Source organism: Coturnix japonica, linkage group LGE22C19W28_E50C23 (assembly GCF_001577835.2).
Source record: "Coturnix japonica isolate 7356 linkage group LGE22C19W28_E50C23, Coturnix japonica 2.1, whole genome shotgun sequence".
NCBI classification, from domain to species: domain Eukaryota; kingdom Metazoa; phylum Chordata; class Aves; order Galliformes; family Phasianidae; genus Coturnix; species Coturnix japonica.
This window is the reverse complement of record NC_029544.1, coordinates 1,314,830-1,328,794: the sequence shown is the minus strand read 5'-3', so window position 1 is coordinate 1,328,794 and position 13,965 is coordinate 1,314,830. Positions and strand designations below refer to the sequence as shown.

Sequence of the window (13,965 nt, the reverse complement as noted above, 5' to 3'; positions counted from 1 at the left end):
CAGCATGCTGTGTTGTAGCCCAGGATAGATGGGCCGAGATGCTTTGGCAGAGGGTTGTGGCAGAACTGGAAGAGCAGGGCCCTGGTGAAGGTCAGGGTGAAGGGGTGTGTTTGGCAGCAGAGAGGGGGCTGGGGAGTGGTGCGGGTCAGTTTTTGAGGGCACCCGTGGTGCCGTGTGGGAGAACTGGAATGGCAGAATGCCATGCCTGAGTCAAAGCAGGGAAGGAGCATCGCTCGGGGCTCCTCCCAGCTGCACCCTCCTCCAGATGGGCTTCAGGATGGGCACAGTCTGCTCTCACCCCACATTGGTGCCTGTTCCTCCATTCTGAGGATTAATGCCTTTATACCCTGCTGGTTGCCCTTCCTTATCCGCAGCAAGATGAAGGTGGAGATGTGGTACTAAGGAGCTCGATTTAGTGGGCAATACTGGTGGTAGCTGGATAGTTGGGTTAGTTGATCTAGAGGTCTTTTCCAACCTTAACAATTCTACGATTCCAAGGATATGATCAAACCAGACCTTGGGATGGGCTTCCTGCTTCATGTGGCCAAGACATCTGCATTGCCAAACCCCCCTCTGAGTCCTGCCCAGGGCTGGCTTCCTTCTAGCAGGTCCTAATTTGAAGATGTTACATCTCCAGGCAGCCTCTGCTTCAGCTGCAACCCTTGGGAGGTGCCCTCAGGGGAAGGCAGCCCTTGATGCTCTGCTTCCCCTATGGCCAATGTGGCCTCATCCATCAGGTGCCTCAGGGTTTGGGATCACAGTGCCACTCATTGGGATGGTTTGCATCTGGTTTAGCCCTCTTCTGCTCCTAAAATCTGATATCTGAGTGTGCTTGCACTCATGGTTTGATTTGAATTTCCTTTATTCGCAATAAATAATACAAGACATTACAAAGAACTCACACGAAATCAAAATATACACATATAATAATTGCTTTCTTTCTGCAGCCACAAATTAACAGGATGCACCAGCACCAGCTAACGCGTGAAAGAGCATCTATGAGCAGCATAGGTGGGGAGAGAGCTGGGGGGACTTGCTGTGCCCACCTGCCCAAAGTGGTCGTTCCTCTCTGCTGGTGTCTGCACTGTGTTTCCATTCCCTGGGCCACCAAATGCGGGTTGAGATCCCACATGTGCCAAACGTGGTCTCAGGCATCACTGAATTGTGCTTGAACAGCTTGAAGGGATGCAGCCGCTGGGTGTGGGACCACCACGGGGGGCTGCTCTGGGCAACCTCCTTTGCTGAGCTCAGCTGGCTGCAGTAAAGCTGGGAGAGCTTCTAGCGCTCACGCTCGTGTAGAGGGGTTATATACACACACTGCAATGCTCCGTTCCTTCTTAGTCACGGATGGCCTTTGAGTTAGAAGGCTTTTGCTTAAGAGTCTGCTGTAGCTGGATGTGTTCATGTGCACACATGAGCCCATGTGTGTTTCCTCCTCCAGTTCTGCTTTGTTTTCCACTTATCTCCTACGGTGGGGTCAATTCCATGGATTTCTTCCTCTCCTCTCTCTGTTCTTCCCATTCCTCCTCTGACTCGTAGGTGCCCTTGACGATGGCCACCCTGTCTGACATGTTCATGCAGTAGGGGACGAGGATGTAGAAGTACAGCAGAGCAGCCAGGCAAGCCCCAAGGATGGGCCCAACCCAGAACACCTAGAAAGTAATGGGGGAGAGGGTGAAGGTGGGTCTTGGAGGTTAGCACACCAGATCCAGCCATCACACAGCATCCACTACTACTCCACATCTCCTGTCCCAGGGAGAGGTGCAAATATCCCTTCTTGTGTTGAATCCCCTCAGCTGAAGATGTCAAGCTCCTTGAGGGCAGTGATGTGATGTTCTGGAAGGATGATGGTGTGCTGCACTGACCTCATGTGATGTCCTATGTAGTGTTCATCATTGCACCAAGGTTTATCCTTGTATCCCTGCTCTGCCCCAAGCACTGACCTTCTCTCTTCACTCTGTGCTTGAGGGGAACAACCTCCCTTTGTTTATCCTTTCCGGAATTGGCTTTGAATCTCTTGGTCCCATATTCCCAAAGGAATTACTGCCCAGTCCCTTTGTCACTCATGCCTAGTTCTGCAGGATCCTCACCCTGCCCTCCCCACTATGCAGCTGATGCTCACCCAGTGCGTGGAGCTGAACTTCCTCACGATGACTGCAGGCCCAAAGGACCGTGCTGGGTTCATGGAGCAGCCAGTGAAGTAGATCTGTTGGTGAGGAAAGGAGATGGGGGTCAGGATGTTGTGTCACTTAACAAATATGAGCAACTTTATCCCACCTACAGTAGGGACTTGGAACCAGGTGAGATTTAAGATCCCTTCCAACCCAACAATCCTATGGTTCTATGGTCTTACGGACCCTTCCAACCCAGCCACTCTATAGTTCTATGGTTCTGTGATCTTTAAGGACTTTTCCAACCCAGCCATCCTATGGTTCTATGATCTTTAAGGACCCTTCAAACCCAAGCCATTCTGAAATGGCCCTCGATGCTACTTCTGTTGCAGAGATGTGGGGATCCCCATGGTGTGTAGGAGCTCATGGGGTCTATTTAATGCAAATCACTCTGGGACTGTCTGCACGAGACTATTCTGGGGAGTCCCATTCTAGAGAAATGCCTGCCCCATCACCCCCCCTGGACACTCACCCCCACCAAATGGCCCACAGCCACAGAGAGGCCAATGGACAGTGCTGGGGAGCCCACGTTGCCATTCCTCCTGTTGTCCGTGGATGCGAAGATGCAGGCAGCCAGCTGGAAGGTGAGAATCATCTCCACCACGACTGCCTGGCCTGGGGTTGTGTTGTTGTTGAGCTGTGAGCCGTTGAGAATGAAAATAATTAAACATCTGCCAGGCTGGGAGGGCTCTCAGCTCCTCTTATGCTGGATGTGAGTCTGCACCCTCACACTTGATGCTTTCCCACCTGCATGCTTAATCCATTTGTTCCCTGCATTTCTCTCCCCACCTTGCTCGATGCAAGCCACATTAACCTGAGTCATCCCCCATCCCACCCCAAGAGGTGGGGAAGCAGCCACTGCAGGGGGGCAGGGGAGGAAGAGTGTGGGCTGAGATGAAGGTCTCCTACTGCCAGAGGAACAGGGACGGTCACAGGGGTAAGACATGAGATGTTTGGTGTGAGGTGGCAGTGGGATCAGGCAGAGCAGTAATCCCACTGCTCCCATTTCAGCTGTTTCCCAGCACTGCCCCCAGGGTCTGGGACACACTGTCTGCCTTTGCTGCTCTTGCAGGGCTCCACCACCTCCCCTCCTCTGCCAAGAGGAGACCCTGCCCCCCACAGCCCCTCTGTGCCCTCCCATACATTGCTCCTCATTGCACATTCACCGGCTCTTCTCCACAGACCCTCTCCATCAGGTCCCATTCCCAGCTCCCCATGGTCCCGCTGAGCTCCCACTGCCCATACTGGTTTGGCTGGGCTCTGCTCCCTGCCCCCCTCTATCTCCTGGCGCAGCTCCTCTCCTGACACTAATCTCCAGGTGGAGAGGCTGCACTCAAGAACATCTCAATGGTGCTGGTGACTCACTGGGGCCCTTAGGATAAAGGAAGCGCTTATTAAGGGAGAAAAAACCACACCATTCATCACACCACACAAATAAATCTGTCAGTGCTCTCTGGCTACATCGACATTTGCTCCGATCTCATTCTCATCCCCTCTGCATACGGGACAACACGTCAAGACCAACCATCCTCAAGGATTTGGCATCTCTCATGACTGCCAGAGAAGCAAAGCCTGCGTATAAGGTGAGCAATGAGCCGGATCATCTCCAGGTCAGAGACTTACCGAATTGATGGCCAGGTTGCCACGGGTATTGGCTGGTGTCACACCATAGAGGATGCCAGCCCCGGCGATGGCCCCGACCAGCTGAGCAATCACATAGAAGAGTGTCCGGAGGAAGGAGATCTGATTCCCAACGAAGAAGGCAATGGTTACTGCAGGGTTGATGTGGGCACCGCTGATGTGGCCGAACGCCTGCACCAGTGTGCCGATGGCCAGGCCAAAGGCCAGCGAGATCTGCAGGATGCTGGGGAGTGCAGATGGCCACTTCAGTGCCGAGCCGAGGCCGATGAAGACGAAGATGAGAGTGGAGATGAACTCGACGAAGACGGCTCGAGCGAAGGCCAACGTTAATATTTCCCTCTTCATGGTGGGAGTGGGCGGAGGGCGGCTGGGAAGGAAGAAAGTTTAGGTTTCCTCTGTCTCCAGGCTCTTCTGTCTGCACTGAGTTGTAGGGCCATACCTATCTATATATGCAACAGCAGCAGGGAGCTGTGTTACAAGGCGGTGGGTGGAGCCGAGGAGTTAGCCAGTCCTCCCAAATTATCATGTGAAACTGGAAAAGTTTCCATCTGAAAATAACTTCGGAGCCTCTTGGTGAACCAATGACTCAGATATTGGTGGTATTTCTTTCTTCTTCCCTCTGCAAACAAAGAGCCCCTATAGGGTGTCTCTGTGGTCGTTAGATAACGCGGTTGCATAACGATGCTGCGCTCCCTCCTCTGCTTTTCCCTTTTACTACCTCTTGTCAGGTGCCGGGTGTTTTGTTAGCAGAGGTGTAGTTGTTATTCCCTTCCTCTATGTGCTCGTGGAGCAAAGAACACTGCAGCTTTGCTTGAAAACTCCCATTGCCGTTGTTGGGCTGGAGGAGCTGTCCCGGGGCTGTGCTCCCACGCTTGGCCAAGTGCATTGGATTTAGATAAGAAACGAAACGTTAAGTAAAATTAAGCACCTGGAGCTGCTCCCGGGCTGTCAAGATAGCTCAAAGTCAGAGAGCAAGTGCCTTGAGATCACCCCAAGGGCAGGGCTTGGGGGACACTGCCAAAATGGAGCTTCCCCGAGGTGCCCACACGGGGGCTGGAGGGGACAGTATGGCCCAAGAACAGAGGGCTGATTTCAGTCTATGAGCCCCTTTGCTGCCTTTCTACTCTGCTGCTCCTTCCAGAGATTGATAAGCATCGGGTGTGGGTTTCACCAGCGTTGGCGGTCAGTGCTGCTCCGTGCCAATACCAGGGAGGGTGCATCCTACCCCGTCATCTCAGGTCCTTTCTGTTCTTTTTGCTTTCCAAGCTCTTGCTCAACAAGGCCAATTATTTTGCTCATGGGAATGCCAGCACAAAGCCACAGGCATTGCAAGGACACAAGCCACGTTTGCATGTCTCTTCCCATGTTCACACAGCACTGGTCTCCATCCCAAATCCATCTGGCTGGAAGTCTTTGGCTGGCAGGGAGCTGCTGGGGGGCTGAGGTTTGGGGGCTCTGGTGACACTTCACAATGACTTCTTGATCCGTTTGCAGCCGCGTGCCAGGATTTCTGTTTGTTTCAAATGGGTTTGGGCGCTCTCCTCTGCTCTCCTTGCTGTTCTCCAGCACAGCTGGTCGATTGTGTCTTGCTTTTCTCAGGCAAACTGATCTCTCCATGCAGGGGATATCCGTGTGCTTCTGTAGTAGTCACTCTCCAGCACACAGCAAGCAAAGCTCCACGTGTATCTTTGGTAAAAAGCATTTTAAATCCCTTTGAATTCAAAAAGTGCTGAAAAATAGCATTCACTGCTGCCTTCTGCTGGGTGCAGCCAGACTTGCATGTAGCCAGTTCCATCTGGGGTCAAAGCCAGGAGGGATTCCCTTCTTCAGAGCCAGAAATAAAGGAGTCGTTTTGCTCCAGCTGGGCCCTGAGCTCAGCACACAGATCCAGTGCTCCTTACAGCGCAATTCCTCCTCATCATTTCCTCCTGGTTCTGCTGGTCCTGGGGATCTGGCCGGGTGAAAAACCAGCTCTGTTATCCTAGAAGCACCTGGTCCGTTGGCGTGTTTTGGTGAAAGTTTTGCAAGCTGGTTTTTCAAGATGCCCTGGCCAGATTCCAGTTGGAGTAATTGCTCACCTCTTCCCTTCCATCCTCCTGTGCTTCCTCCTGGATTGGATGCACCTCGCTCTCATCCTCCCACCCTTTTCATAACGCGGATCTCTGTGCGTGGTGGCTGAGTTTTGCTGTGTGTGTTGATATAGGCTGGTGATTTCAGGTGACACTGTGGCTTCAGCTCAACATTGGCAGCACCGGGTTTGAACTCACTCTCCCAAATTGTGGATAAGAACCTCCAAAAGTAAGAAACCCCTCCCAGCAGAATAGGGGGTGTAGTGAAATGATGCTGAAAACGATGGGGAAAATCCTATGGAGAGAGTTGTGGGGTGTTTCTCTAATTACAGACCCTGCAAAATGGGTTTTCTCGTGGTTGTTTAAAGACTTTTAAAGGGGTTGTTGTGGTTTTATGAGTTTTGTTACCCTGTCATGGTGTTCTTGCTCATCCTCTCTATGTCTGACCACGAGGTGTTGGGATGGCTTCCTTCCTCTTCCTTTCTGCTTGCCCTCCAAAGAACCTGTGTGAGCTGAAAGTGTCTCGGATGCGTCAAATGTAATTGAATTGGGCAAGCAGGCGTTGTGCAGAGCCCTGCTGACAGACGGACACCCACGTGCCAGGGCCACGCATACCTCACTTCTCCCAGTGGCTTTAGGAGGCAAGGAGACATGGAGGCTTTACCATTAGGAGTAGAACATCTTCAACCACTCTTCTTTTCCTTGTTGGCATCTGCAAGCAAACAAAGCACAACCAAAACCCACCCACTCATCCAACTCCATTGCAGGGCCATGTGGCTTGGTGGCACCTTGGGGACAGAGTGCAGGAGGCAGACAGGGACCCAAACCCACTGCTTGCACTGCTTGGATGGGAGGAAGGCAGCCGTGCCTCATCCTTGCCCGGGGCCCTGCGGCTCTACCTCGCCCACGGAGGTGTGTGTGTCATTAACTGGATACGTGTGCTGGACCCTGTCGTCCCTGGGTTGCAGGTTGCATTTCTGAGCCCTCGCCATTCTATTAATTCACCTTTTCCACTGCAGCCCTGATTTCTGATGTGTTCAGCTCTGTGTCAGACCTCAAAACCTGGCAGGTCAGCTTGCAGGGGGTTGAGTTTGGGCTATAGGTGCTGCTGAGGTCCAGTGTTTGGGCTTGCCCTCTCACCTGGCTCCATATGTTGACCAGGAACCTTCCAGCTGGCACAGGAATACAAGCAAGGATAACAACAACCACAGCAGCCAACTCCTTCTGCTGGAATCTGTGATTAGCTGGGATTAAATGGCTGGAGGAGAAAGTTTGCTTTGGTTTGTTTTTAAAGAAAGGCTGCTTCTTGCTGGCTCAGCTCTGGGAGCTTGCAGCGAGGCATTAAATAACCCAGGTGGGGAATTCAAAGCAGAGCAAGCAAAGTTTTTGCTTTTCATCCTATTCCTGAGGCTGCTGCTTTCTGTGGTGGGGCACCGTGGTGCCTCAGTGCAGTCAGGTTCAGATGAAGCTTTCAAGGATTTCTCTAATCTAGCCCACGATCTGCCTGTGCTTGCTTTAAAGTCAAGGGATTATTCTGCTGGCCTGAGGCAAGTGACATTTCCACCTTCCCCTGCCTTGGAGGGTTTGGCTTCCCCCAGCAACCTGATCTGGTGCTTTTGGAGCAAAAAGCCTTTGAGCTCCACCAACCAACACCCAAAATTGGCTGTGGGAGCCTTTGTTGTGGATGTGTTGGCAGCTTTAGGACTGGTTGAGCTGCACTCAGTTCCAGGACTCCTGCACTTGATTTTGGGACAGGCAGAAGGGATAGAGTACAGCACTTTGTGGGCCAGGTTTACTCTTGGGATGTCTCCATGTCTTTGCCATCCAGCCCTTGCTGGTCATAGACCTTGTAACCCAGACCTGGTCTGTAAGTAGGGCTGATGCCATCAAAATGCTGAATAGTGTTAATACTTAATAACAGCATTGCTCTGCTCCTCGCTTAGAAATTACTTGGCAGTCTCTAAGGCATCCAAGTAAGTGGATGCCAAGGCTTTGGGGCTGGTCTGCAATGGAAATACCAGCATCCTTAATAATTAATTTGCATCATAATAATCATTAAATTGACACATGGGGATAATCACATGTAGTAGGGAAAGCAAAGCCCCATTAGAAAAGAGATCTCTGCAGATCAGCCAGGATGAAAGCTGGGTCTGAAACCCCGGTGTCCTGATTTTCAGGTCTAGCCCTTTCCAGTGAAGCCACCTGTATTAGAGACATTGGGAGGCTGCATTTCTGCTCATCTAGGTAAATACTTTGCATTCTTAGCCCAGTAGCCACTCACTGGGATTCAGATAGACGTGCATTTATGACATGGCTTTCCTCTTGAAATGTATTTGCCATGGAAGTCTCATCTTTGCCCACATAGTCTCCTTGTAGGGTTGCAAGGAGCCTGGGCTGCATCAGGAGATCTCTAATTTGAGCAGCACTGGTGTAAGGCTGGAATGACAGGCTTGGTTTCCTGACGGTGCAAGTTTTGGAAGTGTCATTGAAGACAATGACAGCTCCATGGAGAGGGAAAATTCACGTACCTGATTGTCTCCAGAGGACTCAGGCTGCTTTAGCCATCTGAAAATCTGGTTCAGTGAGATTGCTTCATGTTATCACTGCATGCCAAGAGCAGAATCCAGCCAGGCCAGGAATGGGAGCAGCGTTAGGTGCTGAAGGAGGAATGGTCCTTATTTGCTGGGTTGGTAGTTGGAAGATGGAGGCTATGTTTTCAGTGTTATTTTTACAGATCAATAGGCTGGTCTGCATGATACATATATGTCCACACACATATTATATGACCACATACATATTGTATGACTACAAGTGTGAACTGAATAATGGCACACAAATAAATTCATTAGGTAGAAGTGAATTTAAAGTACTTTATTTGAAAGAGCACAGTAAGTTATTAGGCACTAGAACTCATCCATAGGTCTCTTTGCAGTTTATGTGTCTTAAACATTGTCGTGGTACAGAATAACTTAAATGCTTGGATCTGAGGGCATGTAATTAACTTCAACACTGAAAAAAATTATCATCAATCAGCTGTATGGTGTTGTCTGTAGAGGTTCATTGTCAGGATAAATTCTGGGTAGACGTGTTTGGGTTTTCCTGGAACACATTGATTGTTTTGCCTAATCAATGGACAAGGGAAGAGACACTGATGCCCATCTTACTGAATACTTCCATTAACGACCTTAGCAGCAAAATCCTAAATGAGGTGGTGATGTTCTGTGACAGTGCAATATGAGGGAGATATCGTCAACAGAAAGAGGATGTCATGCGGGAAATGCATAACTGTGAGGCTGAGTAACAGAAATTAGATTAAATTTAATGCTTAAAAGAGCTAAGGCATGTCCCAAAGACAAACCCAAATTCTTTGACTACTCTAGTGGCTGTAACCAGGTTCTGATGAAAGGATGGGATGGTCAAGAACCATTGGTGTGGTGCATCTATGAAAGCAAGAGTCGGAGAACCTCATATCTGAAATGCTTTGTATTACTCATCTGAAATCAGGGTAGGATGGGAATGGAGGAAAGAAAGCAAAATTCATTCAGAAAGAAAAAGTGTTGAAGCTGAAGGACAGCAGTGGTCCAAGAACAGCCAAGCTGTGGATTATCTAGGGCTGAAAATTAGGAGGTTTCTCATCATCACGGGAGGGAGCAGTTGCAAGAGCTCCCTGATGGGGTCAGAGGGAACCCGAGGACACTCTTCCAGTCAGCAAAAGCAAAGGGCATCTGCATTCCACTATGGGTCATAAGTGTGCTTGGGTTCCTTGCAGCAGCAAAACTTGCAGGTTGTGAGATCCTCAAGGCAAAGAGTGTGTGTGCAAACAGCTGGGCAGCGAGAAGAAGTGGGAGAAGGGTGAGCAGAGTTCAAAAGCAATGAGGCATCGGGTGGCAACCTCCACACCCAGCAAACGCCTGTAATAACACCTCTCTGCAGCGCCTCGAGAAGGGCAACGAGCTCCACCGCGCTGCCTCCCGCGAGGGGGACTTGAAGGTGGGACTCCAGCATGAGCTTGTCCCTGCTGCTACCCTGGTGGCTTTGCTTGAACGGTGCTTTCCTCTAAAGTTAGAAAACCTGCAGACATAGAGCTGGGTGGCAAAGCTGGGCCATCACAGCGCATCTCCCCACCATGAGGCAACACGAGACCGCAGCAAAATATAAATGGAGAGAGGAGAGAGGTGAAGCACTGTTTGGAACACTGGGGTTCTCTCAGCTCCTCTCCTGTCCCAGGGTTGGCTTGGCTATACCTTCTCAGACATCCCCCTTGGCAGGGTCTGTGGGGAGTGCAGCTCAACCGACTGCCGCCGCCGTGCCTCGCGCTCTGCCCAGTCCTCCTCTGGCTCCATGCCCTTGAAGATGGCGAGCCTCTCCGAGAAGGTTTTGGATTGTGGGAACAGAATGTAATTGTAGATGATGGATGCGGCTGCTGCCCCAACCAGGGGGCCCACCCAAAAGACCTGTGGAAAAAGGAAATAGAAGAATGTGGTAAGAAGAATCCTGCCTGTGCTTGGAGGATGAAGAGGAGCTGGGGTCTCTGAGAGCATTACAGGGATCTTATGGACCTGTTCAACCTGCTTTTCTATTGAGTACAAAATACAGAAGACAGACCTGCCCTGGCCCTCTCTGTTGACTTGGCCATCTCTTGTCTATTCCCTTGTTGTTATGCCTGAATGTACATGCCCACTCTCTTCTGTCTCTTCCTCCTCTGAGGGTCAGCACTGTACATTCTCTACTTATGACAGCACTGTTGTGAGCACAATATTGGTTTGGGATGTCATCCTACCCATTTATGCATTCCTATGGAGAGGAAGAGGCTCCCAGCTTGGACACCTCTGAGCACATCCACAGCTCCAGCACTGAGCTGGCAGTGCCTGGGAGTGTCCCTAAAAGAGCTGATGGAAAATTCATGCCTGGATCCAACCGGAACCAGGAAGGGTCTCCACGATGGCGAGAACAGCTTCATTCTCCATTGGTTTTACCTCTTATACTAAGTCATGGTCAACAAACCACACACCCTTTTCCTGTTGCAACTCACCCTGCTTAGATAAGCTAATTAAGCACCCAGCAGCCCCACCTCTTTCTGCAAATCTCCACATCTCTCCTCTAAACAGGAGCTGGTGATAAGATGCTGGACCTGGTTGGTTTTTTGTTATTGTAAGAATACTGATATCCTGGGGGGCTCATCCCACTGACCCAACACCAAGACAACAATTCTTACCCAATGATCACTGAAGTCTCCAACAATTACAGCTGGGGCAAAGGATCTGGCTGGGTTCATGGAGCAACCAGTGTAACGGATCTGCAGAGAAACACCACACTTAGTGTTAACATTAAGCTCTTTTACCACAATTGAATATACCCCAGTGTGTTATTAGCATGATTCATCCTCCCAGCATACCCCATTCCAGGAAACAAAATGCTACCAGCTTCCAGCTCCTGAGTCAACACACCTGAGTCCTGTTCATGCATCTCTGCTGCAAGCAGATGTGTCTGCATGGTGCAACTCGGATGCAAGTTGGGTGATGTATACTGCAATGGGAGCACGTTTCTGCCGTGCCTGTTCCTGGAGCACATTGCTACTCCTTGCCACAGAGGATTGAAGGAAAGTAATCCCATAGCAAGCCACACAAGCTTGCATATCATTAAGGATGGAAGAAGTGATGCAAACATTGCTGTTCTAATCCTGAGAGGTTGGGAGTGTTGGGGAATAATGTGGTTTTTTTTGCCTGCAAAAGTTAGCAATGAGGGATCTCCCTGGCTGTCCATCCCATGTAACTCCCAGTTTATCATGGTCTTGAGAATCTCCGTTGCTAACATGCTTGCTCCAGGGTAGAAGACCCCTTGGATCCCTGGTAGCTCTCAATGGGACTTGATGAACAGCAGATCCAACAGGTTATGGATTTTTTGGCAACCAATAGCAGCTCAGCTCAGGCTGTGATTGTGCTGTGGCTTTGGTGGGATCTTCCTGCTGCACCCACTTCAAAACCACAAGTATTGCACCATTACAACCCCCCCCCCCCATGAATTACAGACCTTTTGGCAGAAACACAAAGACATTCCAACCAAGCACTGCTATTTAAGCCATTCCACTCACCCCAAGGAGATGTCCAACGGCAACAGAAAGGCCAATGGACAGAGCAGGAGACCCCACGTTGTCCTCCCGGCGTTCATCAGTGGAAGCAAAGATGCAGAGGACGAGCTGGAAGGTGAGGAAGAGCTCGACAGTCACCGCCTGCCCTGTCGTCGTCTCATTGTGCAGCTGAAAGGGGAAAAGGCATCTCAGGGATGGGCAAATTCAGTGCTGGGAATGCAGATTTAGATGGGAAACCCAGAAATGAAGAGGAAATGGGTGAGATTTTTGGAATTTTCCCAGGAAAAATGGAATGTCTCTTCTGTCAAAATCTCTCCTTTCAGGTGCTTTGTGTTTGAAAACAGCATTTGGAAAATCTCTTAGAACTCTTATTGCTTTGTTGGGTTCATTAAACCTCAGCTATTATCAATATAAATAGTCTTGTTCAGACTAATCCTCAGATCCTTTCCAACCCTTTTAATCTCTCTGGCAGTAAATCTGGGTCTGGCAGTACCAGCTGCTTCTGCAAAGGAAGGGATTTCCCCGTGCTGCCTCCTAAAACATGCTGCCTTCCTCCTCTCCACCAGTTCTGGGTGATGCTGCTGCTGCTGTGGGCATCTCTGCAGCAGTACAGCTGCTCCTACCCATGGAGAAGGGAGTTACAGTGAATGCTGTCTTTCTCCTTCAGTTTCTTTTTATTGCATGTGTGGTTTGAGAAGGGGATTTGATGAGGGTTTGTCTCCTATCTAGGTGTCTATCCATCCAGCTGGATCACCTCTGTTTTCAGTCCCTAAAAGCACAGGAGCCCCGTGTTCATCCCTGCTGCTGGAAGAACCCATGCTACATCTGACCATGCCAACCCAATGTTTAACAGATGTCCTTGCTGACCCCAAAGCCCTTCTACACATCCCTCAGCCTTCCTCCAGCTCCATCCCAAACCTCTCAGCTCCTTTTCACACCCACCACGAGCTGCAGCCTCACCTTGTTGATGGCCAAGCCTTCCCTCGAGTCGGCTGGGGTGATCTCGTGTAGGATGGCAGCCCCTGCCACAGCCCCCAGGAGCTGGGCCACCACATAGAAGACTGCACGCAGGAAGGAGACGTGGGAACCAATAAGGCAAGCTACTGTCACTGCTGGGTTGATGTGAGCTCCGCTGATGTGCCCCAGAGCTTGGACCAGCGTGCCGATAGCCAAGCCAAAAGCCAATGCAATCTGAAGGATGCTCGGGGCAGAAGCTGAAGGCCAGTTCAGAGCAGAGCCCAGGCCGAAGAGGATGAAGACCAGGGTGGCCAGAAATTCTGCCAGGACAGCCCGGGTGAAGGCGACAGAGCGGAGCTCCCACATCATGGAGGCTGCAAGGACTGGCCCTGCCTGCAAGGGCTTCAGGCAATGGATGTAGCACTGCTGGATCCAGAGAGGATGATGGGGGTACAAGCCCTATATATAAGGGTATGGGATGAAGGAGGATTGCCTGCTGAAGGAGGTGGGGTTGTGGTCCTGGGAAACCCAATGCTTTCCTTCATGTATGTTCCAGCTGAGGGAACTTCAGAGCCTGCCCCTGCTATTAAAGCTAGGGAATGCAGTGCTTGCCATCCTTCAGAGGGCATAAATCAGCCTTGAGCAATGCCAGGAAATGCTGCTTCCTCTTCCCAGTGCTTTCTTATGGGGGCTTTGGAAGTGCTCCTTGCTTCTGTCTCCCCATCACCTGCAGCATGGGGAGAAGAGAAAGTGAATAAGGAAGCCGTAGTGCTAAGGTGGAGCGATAAACCCCATGGGTCCTGCTGAAGAGAATGGATAACAAGTCAGTTCTTCTTCCCTTCCATTGCTTAGGACACACCGTCCACTGGCCACGTCTTTAAGGCCTTCTGCTCCCTATGCAATAAGGAGTGGTTGGTTTGCAGCAAAAATGGACTTTTTTCCCCCCTTTTTCTTCCTCTCATTAACAGACTCTTGAGCCATCCTGGGAGAAGTGCTCCCCCAGGGCAGAGCTGGAGATGAGAGGATCATTTCATCTCCT

General features: G+C 50.6%; 2 protein-coding genes across 2 annotated transcripts; both read right to left on the bottom strand.

Moving 5' to 3' along the window:
• Positions 1-844: 844 nt before the first annotated feature.
• Positions 845-4,388, bottom strand: AQP5 (aquaporin 5). The gene is made up of 4 exons (XM_015887030.2): positions 3,795-4,388; positions 2,644-2,808; positions 2,123-2,206; positions 845-1,652 (listed from the first exon to the last, which is right to left on the bottom strand). Exons 1-4 carry the CDS (start codon positions 4,155-4,157, stop codon positions 1,467-1,469), a joined length of 798 nt encoding a protein of 265 aa, XP_015742516.1. The 5' UTR covers positions 4,158-4,388; the 3' UTR covers positions 845-1,466.
• A 4,343-nt stretch (positions 4,389-8,731) lies between these two features.
• On the bottom strand, positions 8,732-13,467 carry AQP2 (aquaporin 2). The gene is made up of 5 exons (XM_015887034.2): positions 12,930-13,467; positions 11,973-12,137; positions 11,097-11,177; positions 10,126-10,335; positions 8,732-9,952 (listed from the first exon to the last, which is right to left on the bottom strand). The coding sequence occupies exons 1-5, from the start codon at positions 13,293-13,295 to the stop codon at positions 9,944-9,946; spliced, it is 831 nt and encodes a 276-aa protein (XP_015742520.1). The 5' UTR covers positions 13,296-13,467; the 3' UTR covers positions 8,732-9,943.
• Positions 13,468-13,965: the final 498 nt, after the last annotated feature.